The 14,696-nt window shown below is 51.0% G+C and overlaps 1 protein-coding gene across 1 annotated transcript in view; it reads right to left on the reverse strand.

Moving 5' to 3' along the window:
- The window catches only part of DENND3 (DENN domain containing 3), a 61,620-nt gene that overhangs the window by 33,738 nt on the left and 13,186 nt on the right, over nt 1–14,696 (reverse strand). Inside the window, exons 5-9 of the mRNA XM_012751749.2 lie at nt 12,669–12,780; nt 8,268–8,387; nt 7,703–7,921; nt 4,019–4,140; nt 645–800 (exon numbers count right to left, since the gene is read on the reverse strand). Coding sequence (XP_012607203.2) covers nt 645–800; nt 4,019–4,140; nt 7,703–7,921; nt 8,268–8,387; nt 12,669–12,780 — 729 coding nt within the window. The remainder of the gene's footprint in view (nt 1–644; nt 801–4,018; nt 4,141–7,702; nt 7,922–8,267; nt 8,388–12,668; nt 12,781–14,696) is intronic.

Here is a 14,696-nt window from a genome sequence, read left to right on the forward strand (position 1 = left end):
CTCAACTCCTGTACTGTGATAAAATGAACGCACTTCACTAGTTCACTTAACCAATTCCGGCTCAAATGCTAGGGAAGTGAAGGAATGTAAGAGACATCAGACCACGTAATTACAGGAAAGAGGAGAAAGAAGACTTTCTAACGGCAAATCCGAGTGCTCCGTCCAGCCTGGTGGCTCTCCTTTAGGTGGTTTCCTTGTCTAGTTTATGAGTCACGTCAAAGTGGCCCAGCTGTCCCGTCACCAGCCCCTGAACGTGGGCCTTTCGGGACAGAGCCCTCCCTGGACTGACCTGAGCCTCCGGCCAGTACAGGCCGGCGGGACCAGCTCTCCCTGCAGGTCTCAGGCACACGTGTCCCTAGAGGGCCACTGCGGGAACAGTCCCCCCCAGGTGGTCGCTGGAAGGAGGGAGGGCTAGTAAGGCATAGGCAGGGTCAGAGCAGAAAGACAAACTCTGATAGTCCTGCTGATCGCAATAATCACAAGAAAAGGCTTGGGGCAGGTATGGGGTTTGGGACAGGCCTCTCCCACTGTTGCTGTGGATTTATTCCAACGCCTAAGCTTTGGGGCAGTGCCTCCACATGGGACTGAAGGCCTCCACATGGGACTGCCGCCTCTCCAGATGCGGGAAGTGCTCTTGAACATACCTGAAGATGCTGACGAGCAGCTGCAGGGTGACCTGCTGGATCTGGCAGTTGAGCTTCTGCTGCCAGGCCCGCCTGTGCGCTCGGCCCTCGTTCAGGTCTGTGCTGGAGCTGCGGTGAGCAAGGTGCAGCTCGTGGTGCAGCTGGAGGCCCTGGACCCTGGAAAGCAGACGGCGCTGGCTCAGCTGAGCGTCACAGGCAACCGAGGCTCACCACGGCGGACTGCCCCAGCACAGCCCGCTCGTACCTGGGAGACACTTTAGAATGCCCAAAATACTGACGGATAATTGGATAGTGGTCATCAAAAATACATCACCGGAGGAGCTTATTCACCTCCAAACATAAATGCACAAAGGCCTTGACTTCAGACCATGCACATTTTTATCCCAGCTGAATCGTCTCGGCCCCCTTGCGCTGCCTGGCAAGGGCACACCCTCTGCCAGGACACTGAAGGCTCCCGGGTAAGGCCGCCTCTTGACCAGCCCGTCAGGGCCACCCAGGAGGGACAGTCACGGTTCCCAGCAGCCTCCCCTGCACCCCTCCTGGGCAGGCTCAGATACCCTTCCATGCCCTGCACCACACGTCCTGGTGTCACCACTCGTGGCCCGCCAGGGGACAGCCACTTACTCATCTGGAGGTCCTCACTCAGGGACAGGAACCCATAGTTGTCTCTGTCAACCTGACACCTGGCCTTCCCAGGACTGCTCAAGGCTGCACTTTCAGAGGGATTTTGGAAATCAACCAGCAAGTTGGCTATTTGAAGTACGCAAAATAAACAGAACTGACTCGTATAGGGTTTGCAGGTGCTTCTTGGGCACCCGCCATATGGCAGGTGTCAATCTGAGTGCTGGGCAGGAGGGGCGAGCACAGGCCGAGCCCCTGCCACCATGGAGCTTACGTTCCAGTGGAAGAAATAGGAATACAGATAAACCTCAAAACAAGAGGCAGGGAGATCAGGCCAAGAAGCAAAAGGGGGCGATAGCCAGAAGCAGAAGGCAGCCAGACCAGGCGGGGGAGGAGTTCTCCGAGGAGACAGCCTGGAACCTGATCCCGATGGGGGTGCGGTGGGGAGGGGGCGCCCAGCACTGCGGCAGGTGGGGGTGGCCTTGTGGGGCCAGTGTGGCTCCAGCACGGAGCAGGGCAGTGAGACCAGGTTCGCAGACAGCAGGAGCACACAGGGGCTGGGACTCTGGATTCGCCAGGATCAGCTGCCAAGAGGCACGTCCCCAGCCCTGGCTGAGCCTGATTTGGGAGCCACCCCTGCCTGGAAGACCCTTGGTAACTGCGATGCCCTGCTCCCTGGCACCACACTGGCCTTTGACCCGGCAGGACAGAGTGTGGCAAGGAGAGAACTTTCAATGACTTTCCCTGAGTAAAAAACGCCATGCTGCCATCTGGAGTGGCAGTTGCTCTGCCTGGATGCTCTGGTGCAAGGACAATCGGATCTGAAGGAGAAGGCTGTCCACTCCGGAATCACCTCCTTCTCTCTCACCCAGCACTCAGCCAGCACAGCCCTGAGCTGGGGGCCTGTCCCTGCGTCCAGGAGGGCCGGGCAGCAGCAAGGGGACTGGGGCAGAGAGTGACCAGGCACCAGTGGTGTCTTGGGAAAGCTGAGGAAAGCAGGCCACTACCCCTTGTCCCTCCTGGCCAGACACCCATAGGGGAGGCACACTTGCACTCCGGACCTGGTGGGGAGACCCACCGCTGCAGCCTGGGTCACCAACCACACAATTTAGTTCACATGTATAAGACAGCCTCCCAGAGTGAGACTGCAGGAGACGGGACACCCACATCCCCATTCTAGGAGGTCCGGCCAACATGGGGACCCGACCTCCGCACTGTGCGTGTTTATTTTCTGCAATCCTAATGACAATACGCAGACACAGGCAAGAACCCCCTCTTACCGGGAACACTCAGCCAAGTGAACACATGTGACACTCCACCAAAAGCTACAAAGGCTAGTTCTAGAATGTCAGGGAAGCTGCCTTTGCTTATGAGAAAGTAAATGATTCTATTAGGAATGCAAAAATGACCTCCTTCTAAGGTCATGCAGAGGGAAACTCCCCGGCAGCAGGGGGAGAGCTGGGGTGCCAGGCCCACAGCAGACAGAGAAACAAACATTCCTCCTGTGCTCTGCCCCCGGCTTGGCTTTGGGAGCTTCAGATTGAAGGTGGAAGGAACAAGAGTAAAGGAGGTGTGCTCTGCATCCTGCAGGAGCTGTCAGGCAGGAGGAGTAATCCACACCAGGTAAGGGTCGGAAATCAGAAAAGCCAAGCGGAGGAAGGGGCCACACCAGGACCGCTGGCCCCTGCCTCACCTGATCTCCCAGCAGAAAGGCAAAAGAAAGGGGGCAAAGAGATTAGAAATGGCATCTAGTCTACAGCCATAACACTCTGAATGCACCCGATCTCGTCTGATCTCAGAAGCTAAGCAGGGTCGGGGCTGGTTAGTACTTAGATGGGAGAAATGGCATCTAAATACAAACGGCACCACAGGCTTCACCAGGACAAGCACAGCCCGGCCTATGCCACGTCCTCCTGCCTGGCTTCTCCAGGCCACACTCCAGATCTGACTGCAGTCGGATCCCACAGGCTGTGTGGACTGAAGGGCTGAAGGACAGGATCTCTCCTGCCATTTCATAAAATCCTGAAGGAAAAGAAGTGCCCCACAGGACAGCCCACATCCTCGGTCCTGGGGCACACCAGGACAGCCCACGCCCTCTCCCGGCATAAGTAACAAGTCACCTCCTTCCCGCTCCTGGCAAGCTGCTGGGAGAAAGTGCCTGCCCTGCCCCTCTGCCCCAAAGCCTAAGGTATGTATTACTTGGCCCTTTTTGGAAAAAGTTTGCTGATGCCTGCTCTGGCCAATGATGTTTAGTGACAGAGATGAAAGAAAACAAAAACAGCTACGAAACAAGGTATAAAAAATTAAGAGCACCGTCGGTGCGCCAGGGGGAGGGACAGGAAGGACAGCTGCTTGCTCAGGGATGACGGACCACGGCCAGCACAGTCCACAGGGGCAGGGGCCACGCTGTTCTGCCGTTAGTGCAGGGGTCTTGCCCAGTGCCGGTGTATCATGGGTATTCGATGCGCAGCCAGTAAATAAATGAATGAAGGAGAAGGAACGACACAGAGCACAGGCGTAGGATGCTGGGGCCCGGGGCAGAGGGTTGGGGAGGTTCCCAGGGGATGTGACTGTCCCCAACTCTGTAAGATCATATGTAGCTTTTAAACAAGACCAGAATAAAGACAAATCACTGTCACACAACGTATAAATACACAAAACATCTGTCCACAATATGAAATCGGAAAAGACACTCAAAGTGGCAAATACGTATTTGAACGAAGCTGTTCTCAAACACGAGTATTTCCCGTTACCTCTGAATAAACGTCTGTGCTGCCAGGAGAGGGAGGTCAGGGACGTTCATGTCGCTGTCCGAGGACTTAGAGTAGCTGATGCTCCCGTTATCGATGTTTATCAGGACTAAACCGTCACCTTCCTAGAAAATAAGGATTGGTTTGTGAAGGCTGGCGTAACAATCTTCGGATATGTAAACACAAATATATTTTGCATTCACTAGTGTCGTCATTAAATGGCACTAGTGAATGCAAATACAGACAGTGCAAAACACAGATAGTGTCGTCGTTAAATAAATTACCCCATTTAATATGCACACATAGCCTTACATTTTCTCTACAAAAAAATTCTAGCATACACCATGAGTTATGGTAACGGGCTAAATTTGATTAAATATGCCTTTCTCTTATTTTTCTTAAGTATAGTAAAATAAACATGGAATTTACCATCGTAACCATTTTTAGGTGTATAGTTCAATAGAGTTAAGTAGATTCACGTGGTTGGGCAGCCATCACCCCCACCCATCTCCAGAATTCTCCACTTTCCCAAACTGAAACTCTGTCTCCTGGAAACACTAACTCCTCATTCTCCGCTGCCCCCAGCCCCTGGCAACCCCCATTCTCCTTTCTGTCTCTGTGACTTTGACTCCTCCAGGCACCTTGTGTGAGTGGAATCACATGGTATTTGTCTTTGGTGACTGGCTTGTTTCAGTCCACATAATGTCCTCTAGGCTCATCCGTGTGGTAGCATGTGCCAGGATTCCCTTCCTTCGTAAGACTGAATATTCTGTGACATGGACAGACGTTTTCTTTATCCACAAGCCTTTCTCTCTGAGTCAAGATTCTAATACATGTTGTTGTCAAGGTTTCACCTGCCCTGATACAAACACTGCACGTCCTACCTCATGGAGTCCTGAGAGAACATTCCAGGACTCCAGTGAGTGCCAACCTCCCACACCCAATGTGTCCACTTAACTCCCCGTCAGTCTGCCCCTCCAAGAACCAGAACGTGGGAAGGGACCGAAGCTAAGTGACCACGCACACCCAGACTATTTGAAGTATGCACAGGGGGTATTTGCAGAGTCTTCTGTGTGACAGGATACACAAATAGCGAGTGACGCACTAGAGTTCTGAGGCTCAACAGTCCCCAGAACGCGATGCCAGACGCCGTCTGAAGGCCCGACCCGTCTGGGCCCCTCCTCTTAAGACGTGTTTCAGGGGCCACACGAAATATGCGCAAACATGTTCTTGGCCTCAAAGTCTTACAGAGCAAATACACGAGAAAGTAAATCAGCCAGGTAAACAGCATCGCCCTTGGTGAGCGTTAATGCTGGACATTTGCAAGAGCGGCAGGCAGGCGTGCCCTAGGACCACCACAGCTACAAAAACAAACGTCCCAGCAAACCCAAAAGACGTGCTGCTTCTCCTGGAATCTTCCAGAACAGATGCATCACTGAAAGGGTTTCCTCTGTGACTGATGACCAGGACTGTGAATATGCCAAAAAAGTTTCCCTTCTGAAGAGCCTGAAACAAGATGTTTTTTTTTTCCCCTAATGTCTGAAAACAGAGAAACGACTTTAAGCTTTCAATCATGGCTTATTTTTTTTCTCGTTTGCAAGAGGGACTGGGTGACGTTTTTCCGCTCCTTCCACGGAGGTCTGAATGGCCTTTTCCGAAAGTGTGTTTCCCCTGGTGAGTCACTCGGGCTGGCAGGAACACAGACGCGCTCCTGCTCCTCCGCGAGAGGAGAATGGCGCCAGCCCTGCCGTTGCCGTTGTCGGCACGCGTGGGGAGCTGCTGGCACCTGGACTTGCCTCGAACCGCTCCAGGAAGAGCAGGACCGGGCGCCGCGAGCCTGGCGGCGGGAGGCGCCTGCCGAAGGCAGCGAGGGGCACACAGGCACTCGGGCATTCGTCTCCCGGTTTTTGTGTACACTTAGACATTTTCGAGACAAAACATTAAGTGCAAACCTACCCTGTAGGAACCACCAATAAGCACATGGAGAGGGTCCCCTCAACATCAGTCATCGGGGAAATGCACATGGAAGCCACGTAAGATGCCAGTTCCTCTGTGGAAAAGGCGGTGACGACAAGTGTTGCCAGGATGTGAGGAGGCACCGGAGCCCTCCCACGCCGCTGGCGGGCACGGCAGACGGTGCGGCTGCTTTGGAAGCGGCCCGGCAGTTCCTCAAAGGGTTAAACCAAGAGTTACCGCGTGACCCGACAACTCCACTCCAGTGTATACCCAAGAGAAGCGAAAACACATCCGCACAGAGCCCGCACATAGATGTTCACGGCAGCGTTATTCAGAACAGCCGTAAAGTAGAAACAACCCGAGTGTTCACCAGCTGATGAGCGCATGAACAAAATATGGCATATTTATACAACTAAATCCTATCTGCAACAACAGCAAAGCGCCCAGAGATGCTGCAGCATGGAAGAACCTCAAAAACCTCATGCTAAGTGAGAGAAGCCAGACACAAGGACCACATAGGGAGTGGTTCCATTTACAGGAAATGTCCGGAACAGGCAAGGCCATGGGGACAGGGCACAGACAAGTGGCTGCCAGGGGCGGGGGAAGGGAGGCTGCTGACGCCCACAGGGTTTCACTGGGGGGGGGGGCTGATGAAAACGTCCAAAATTAGAGCGTGGATGGTTGTACAACTCCATAAATACTATCAAAATCCACTGAACAGGACATTTTAATCGGAAAAGCTCTGTGGTATGTAAACTGTATCTCAATAAAGCTGTTTTAAAAAAACCACGCCCACTCTGCCTGCTGCTGTCGTCACAGCGTTTGCCACAAACCCACGGCGGCAGCTCACCACCAAGCGTGTGTGTGCTGTGTCTGATCAGCACAACAGTAACGACAGCCGCCACCCACGGAGCACTCAGCGTAGGCCACAGGCTGTGCCAGCGCCTCCCTAGAGCTCGCCTGATGACAGGGTGGCACTCGAGGTGGCCGGCTCACTGTCCCTCACCACCAGGAAGCTACATGTCACTCATGTGGCTGCTGACCCCAGCCAGCCCCGAGCCCCGCTAACACTGTGAGCAGCCGCTACGTGTGCACAAACTTCTCTAGAAAGAAGGTCTGTAGTGTTAATGAACCACAGAAGCTTAATTTATGAAACTAGAAAATATGCAGCGATAACAACCGAACTCTCATGCACCAAGCCCTAGCTACGTGCCAGATGCCATACAGGGTACCAGATCCTCCTCAGCTCAGAGCCCAGGACTGTGAGGACATACCCTTGCCCCATTTCACAGATGAGGAAACTGAGGCTTTGCAAAGGTAGGTAACTCGCCCAGGGTCACAAAGCTAGTACAGGGCAGAGGCTAAACTCTGGAATTGGGTTCCAGCTACTCCCAAACCTGCACTCTCCGTCCTGAAAACCCATTCAAAGCCATTTGAACAACACTGAATGTAAGTGGACTGAGACGTGACAAGGCTGTAGTACTTGGAATGCTGTGGCCTTAAACATCCCAAGGTCTGCGGAGGGACAGTGTGAGAACAGATGAGACAGGACTTGGGGCGTGGGGGTGGTGCCCGCACAACCGGAGCTCAGCGACAGAAGTGAGGACGATCCCTCGGCAGCACGGTGTACGCTGCCTTCACTCCTGAGCACTTCCAGATGCAACCTCCCATCAGTCCTCTGGATGGACTCACAAGAACTTAACATTCCAAATCGAAAGTTTTATAGTTAACCTTGCTGACTTCTTCCAAGTGATCTAGATGGCAGCCCATGAGGAAGGACGTGGGCGCCATGATGAAGTCCAGCATCTGGTCGGACAGCAGAGGCACGAAGGTGTGCTGCCACTGCAGGGGGTGCAGGTAGACCATGAAGCACTCGGCCACCAGCGTCAGCAGAGCCCAGTCCGAGGAGAAGAACACGATCCGCTGTTCCGTTAAAATGCACGTCAGGATCTGGGGGAGAGTGGACAACACGGGTACACACTTTCGACTCAGCACAGTTGATGTAAAATGCTCACACACACGCCACCCGACAAACCCAGACCGAATGCAGGTGTTCCCTGGTCTCCCGGCTCCATGTGCCGGGCACAAGCCCCCCGAGACCCCACAGAAAATGCTATCTGCAAATACTGTGCATGGCAGCGAATGTTAGCTCTAAGCAGAAACAAACCGACGCTTTGAGTACACTGGTTCTGTCCGTGGTGGAATACACTTGCACTTTACTCATCTCTGATACACACCACTTCTGATGGCCAGCAAGCCAGGGGGCAGGAGGCGCTCCTGGCGTGGGAGGACGCACCTGCAGCACCTTCTCGGGGCGGAAGCACAGCAGGGGCAGGTGCAGGTCCAGGTCGATGACGGGGCTCTCGGGGTCCGCTCGAGAGGGAAACACGACCTGTAGCGGCTTCATGTTAAAGATCTACAACGACCAATTTCCATAATCAGTTCAGAGAGCTGCTCCCAGCGAGGCTGGAATGTGCTAAAATTCACTATTTTTATGCAGAAAGCATCAGAATGAGAAAACATCTTTGAAGACTTATGCTGCCACCTTATCTGTCACAGAATAACAAAATAGTCTAGACGCGTACCTGCCATTAAAAGCTCATCAAGTACGTATCAAATATCTTTTTCTAAGTAAGTCACAATTCCTTGAACTATTTAATGAATTGGCAAACTATTCACTGTCTAGACAAAGATAAACTACAAACCAAGTATCTGTCCCAATTAGCACAAATTCTAAGTCACGCATGTTCAAGTTATTATTAAGTATTATATATTAGTCTTAGTGACTATATATTATGTACTTTCTTAGTACTTTCAATTTAATAGTCAAAATTCCTTAAAGACATATAATTTAAAAATGTTAAGAAAGACATTTTTCTAAATGATTTACTTTTAAATGGCATTTCCATTTGAATTCTGTACTCACAGACGCCTATCAAGTGCTACAGGACAACGCTGGCTGTGATGGAATGAGCCAAGAGGAGGAAGACGCAGGTCCCCGAGGGGCTTCCGAGCTTCCCAAGGAGACAGGCTGTGAACAGCGAGTCCCCACCGCCCAGGACGCCCGCACACAGGAGCCCCCGGGAACGCTGGGTGCCTTCCCCTGCCCCCGGAACTGTCCACTGAGCAGGATGGAATGACCTAAGTGTGAGCAAAGCCCTGGGGGGACGGGAAGGAGAGAAGCTGCAGAGGCTGCCAGTGGAGAGGCTTCACCAAGGAGGGGCAGGGAAGGGTGAGACATGGAGAAGCAGGGCATTGCGTCAAGAAGGAGGGTCACAAAACAAAATGTGCACCATCCCTACCTTCCTGTAGGGACCTAGGTCACTATGCTAAGGTCGTATTCTCAGGAGAAGCTGGAAACATGAGAAAACTTTAATTTCTTGGTGTTGAGGACACCAGCAAGCAGTTCCTCACACACAGCAGGTCCTCGAATGAGGCTGTCTTATTAAATGTGGACGAGAAGAAAAACTGATTCCCATCGGCCCCATCTGCACGGGTTTTGTCCAGGGACTCAGGTCAGGTTGCCTCCCACATCCCGAAGCCGTGCCCTGAGGCTTGTTGGCGTGTCTACGTGGTCCCGGTGTGGGTGAGCACGGGCATGGGTGAGCGTGCCCCATGATGCCCGGCGCCCTGTCCAGTGCAGCGTCCCACATGTGTACACGGGCTGCATCGTGCACACCCAACGAAGCCCAGGATTTGGAAAACAAGTAACATGACACCCACTAGCGGGCAGAGGAAAGGCAGGGTGAACCGGGGACGGGGCATTCCCAGTATCTCCGCTCTCCTCCGGCTGGTAGTCCAGGCACTGTCAGAGAGAAGAGGGTGGACTTGGGGCAGAGGGGACAAGGCTCGGCCCTCGCCTCTCACCTCCCTGTGCTGTGGGGCCGCCTGCCTCCTTCTCAGCAGCACAGACCAGAGACAGCCCAGCCAGAAGCAACAGGAAACCTCAGCGTGGCACACACGTACACAAGCCTGACCCAAACTAGGTCACAGATTGTGCTGTGCCCTGCAGGACAAGAACTGGTACTGCAAGAGAGATGGGGTTGCGGGCAGAGACTGCTCAGAGAGGCACGACAACTGGGTATAGCCTGAAAGTTGAGCATGAGCTGGCCACAGACAATGGGAGGAATGGCGTTTCCAGAAGCAGCATGTGCAAGGGCCCTGTGGCAGCACCTTCAGGGAACTGACAGGAGTCCAGTGAGGCTAGAGGCCAGTGAGCAAGTGGGGAGGGGCATGAGACAGGGTTGGACAGTGAGACAGGGTCCTGGCCTGCAGGGTTGAAGGAAGGCACACAGCGAGAAACCACCATGGGGTTTTAGGCAGAGAAGCGGAGCCCAATTTATACACGTTGATCTCTGCCACCACTGTGCAAGGACAAACTGAAGGGTCAAGAATAAACTGAAGTGGACAGACCAATGGTCCCACATCACGCAGGTGGGAGAAGCTGCTGGCCCACTGATGGGTAGTGGCAGGGAAATGGCAAACCAGAAATGAACATTGAAGGTAGGCCGGGCAGGCTTGGAGGATGGGTGCAACTCGAGGTGCCAACTGCCACACTCAGTCAACTTCCTCACTGGGGCCCAAGAGTTTTGGGCAGTGAGCCCAAGAGTCTGAGATCCAGAAAGCTGCCCAAAGCATCGTGTATGCATTACTTATGTTCAAAGGTCGAGGGCAGTAAATTCCAGCTGACCCTGACACTGTCCTGAAGTCAAAGACTTACTTTTGTTAACTGCTCTCACAGGTCCTCAGTAAATACTTGCTGAGTTTATAGCATAAGAACGTAAACTTTGATGATTTCACTGCACATACTAGCACATACTGGCGACAGGAAAACACTAATTATCCATGTAATAAAGATGAGTGCCTTGCAGAAAACAAGTAGCCAATAAATATGCCCTGCAAAGCTTTCTGGGAGTGGAACTGAGATAGGCGCCGCTCTGTGTCTGGACCGGAAGGCACTGCAGGATTTCCCACCCAGCAGACTGCTGGGTTTGGAGCAGTATTAAAAATACACATTTTATGTTCATGATCATGTGTCTCCTGATAGGTCAAACTTGTTTTTCAATTGTCAGTAATAAACAAAAAAAAACCAGACTGGGCATGGTGGCTCACATCTGTAATCCCAGCACTCTGAGAAGATGAGGCAAGAGGATTACTTGACGCCAGGAGTTCAAGACAAGCCTGGGCAACACAGCAAGACCCAGTCTCTACAAAAAATAGAAAAATCAGCCAGGCAAAGTGGTGCGCTCCTGTAATACAAGCTACTCAGGAGGTTGAGGCAGGAGGATCACTCCTGGCTGAAGCCAGGAGTCTGAGACTGGCCTGAGCAAGAGCAAGACCCCAACTCTACAAAAAATAGAAAAAAACACAAATTAGCTTGGCATGGTGGCACATGCCTATAGTCACAGCTACTCAGGAGGCTGAGGCAGGAGGATTGCTTGAGCCCAGGAGTTTGAGGTTGTAGTGAGCTGTGATGATGCCACTGCACTCTAGTCCAGGTAACAGAATGAGAATGTGTCTCAAAAAAAAACAAATGTAGAGGACCAAGACTTACACATACAACCTTCTAGAGGGAGTAATCCAGTGAAACTGACTCGACATTGACAAAACTCAATGTGTTTGACAAGTGTCTGTTAAGAAAGCAGCAGAATCTTACGTATGGTTAAATTAGTTTGGCAAATGCTGAGTCAAACAGGTTTCCTCACATAGCTGAGCAGTCTGACACATCGATGAACAAAAGGGGAAGCCCAGTCTGCTACCCTCCAACTTTGTGTAACCCTGAAACCCTGGCTCATGAAATAGCCAATGACATATCTCAGAACAGAACTCAGTTTTGGAAATGCTTGTCTTATTAATTAAATAATATAGTGCCATGTCTCAGAATAACATTTTCATTAATCACACTATGTAGAAAGCACTTACAAATGAAATACATCTCTGATATTCAAGACAAAAAAACAAAAGGGAAATTTGTAATTTAAATAAATTCTTAGGCCGGGCGTGGTGCCTCACGCCTGTAATCCTAGCACTCTGGGAGGCCATGGCGGGCTGATTGCTCCAGGTCAGGAGTCCGAAACCAGCCTGAGCAAGAGCAAGACCCCGTCTCTACTACAAATAGAAAGAAATTAATTGGCCAACTAATATGTATAGAAAAAAAAAATTAGCCGGGCGTGGTGGCACATGCTTGTAGTCCCAGCTACTCGGGAGGCTGAGGCAGTAGGATCGCTTGAGCCCAGGAGTTTGAGGTTGCTGTGAGCTAGGCTGACGCCACGGCACTCACTCTAGCCTGGGCAACAAAGTGAGACTCTGTCTCAAAAAAATAAATAAATAAAAAATAAATAAATAAATTCTTAGACTGAAGGATTGGGAATTCTATGTATTTTCTGCATAGCAAGAATATACATGAGCAATTATAAGAAAATAGCATGAACTAACATGCTAACTATTAATACTAAAGTGGCCCACAACATGTTACTAGCTCTATCACAAGCCACTCAGCAAAACTCAAGTTTAAATATTTAACTTTTCATCTTTAGAAATAATACACAAAATGCCTCTTTCTGGAAGGAACCTGAGGAGAATTTAAACACGGCTAGAGCTTCAGGAATAGTTTAAAACATTTACGCCATCTTCAACATATTACTTGTACCATTTGCAAAGAAAAGACATAATATAATTAATTCCAAATTTAATTTACCAAATGAAGTGGTCCAGGTGGCGGAGTGGGTATTAAAGATAGTTTTGCAGCAAAATCTTTTATGGGATTGTCAACTTCAAAATCTTTACAGAGCTTCAGATGAGTCAATAAACTGAAATTAAAAAACAAAAAAACAAATCAAAATTAAAAGGAGAATTCAATTGTCACCCTTAGCATTTCTTCTAATCAAGCTGAAATCTCCCTAAGCATCTGCATCAGTAATTCTGGGACTTTTCAACAAAAGTGGAGCAATCCAGGTGTCAGGCCACAGCAGAGTGGCTCCCAGGGTGGCAGGACTGCCTGGAAGGGGCAGGGCTGGTCATGCTCTGTTTCCTGGTCTGGCTGATGGTTACATGGGTGTGTCCAATTTGCTGAAAATCACTAGAATTTGTGCATTTTTCTATATGTGTGCTGCACTTCAGTAAGGAATAAATAGACAACACCTAGAAAGAAAGTGCTTGAGAAAGTTTGCTTTCAAAATGTCTTCTGATTTTTTAAGTACTAGATATGATTTAAAAATACAGTCACTAAGTGGTTGCCTAGGGAGAGAGGTACCAGTAATCGATTCTAAAGGGCCGTGGGGGACTTTGGGGGCGAGAATGTTCTGTCTCTTAATTGCAGCAGCGGTCACACGGGTGTGTGCACTTGTCAAAACTCATCCAACTATACACTTAAAATGGGTGAGTTTTATTGTATCTATCACACCTTAATAAAGTTGATTTTTAGAACTATGCACGCAAAACTTTAGATTAAAGGATACACATACATAAAACGAATAGACTCTAAGGATGCTACTTCCCTAAAATCATAAGAACAGTCTCATGTCTAACAAACTCGCTCTCGAGGTGCAGGCCCTGGGCTGGCCCTGCGCCCAGTGACAGCAGAGGCCGCATGGACGCAGCAAGTGACAGCAGAGGCCAGGGGGACGCAGCTCAGCCTTCAGGAGGGGCGTGTGACCAGCGGGGAGGATGAGCCCAGCTGGGAACCACCGGGGGTGGGGGACGCCAAGATCAAGCGTCCAGAGGTGGCTGTGGTGCCGAGAGAGTGTCTGACTCATGGGGTCCCACCTGGTCCGGCAGCAAGAGAAGCCTCTGAGCATGGTGGTGGCGCCTGCAGTCCCAGCTACTCAGGAGACTGAGGCAAGAGGATCACTTGAGCCCAGGAGTCTGAGGCTGCAGTGAGCTGTGATGGTACCACCACACTCCAGCATGGGTGACAGAGTGAGACCCTGTCTCCAAAAGGAATGAATGGATGAGTGAATAAAAAATAAATAAATGAGATGGGGAATCTGAATTACTAGTGTTGTCAACTGGAGCACAAAGAGTCCTGCTCACCCAGCACACTGAGTGGCCAGTCCCCGTGAGCAAGGCTTGGGGTCTAAAATGATCATCCTTCACAAGAAACTTAAAACAGAGCTGCCGGTCCAGCGATCTGCCACAGGCTGCTCCTCAGTATGACGACACAAAGGGGAACGTTTGTCAGCTGCCTTTTTCTCAGGCTTGAAACACACGAGCGAGTTCAGGTTCTGAGACCGTAACTCCGAGACGCATACAGGAGCGCCCGCTGGGACTGACCCCGTCCGCGCGTGGGGGCTGCAGCCCTCAGTGTCTCCAGGGCGTCTCCGAATGGGAATGCAGCGGGCTCTGCTCAATGCCTTTTGATTTTTCAAAGATTCTTTACATCCTCAGACTTTCTATTCAATACCAGCAGTGAGACCATTATAGATTCTACCCAAAAAGGGTCATTTTTTTTACATACCAGGAAAACTCATCAGAACAAACAGCAGCCTCCGGATTTTCTCAGATGGGTAGGGAAAGTTTTTCCTGATGTGTGTCTCTTTTTACAAAACCAAACAGAACTCGAATGCCCCATGTTGGTCTTACTTGTGACAGTGTGGCTTCGTCCTCCTTTTTCAGCCAGGCCATTGCCACCATCACCTTTCAAGAGCGTGCCTGTGGCCAAACCCCGCTGCTGCCCGCAGATCCCAGCCTTAAGTGACGGCAGCCTAAGAGCCCAGAGGACCCCACC

This window comes from Microcebus murinus, chromosome 7 (assembly GCF_040939455.1).
Source record: "Microcebus murinus isolate Inina chromosome 7, M.murinus_Inina_mat1.0, whole genome shotgun sequence".
Classification (NCBI taxonomy): Eukaryota; Metazoa; Chordata; class Mammalia; order Primates; family Cheirogaleidae; genus Microcebus; species Microcebus murinus.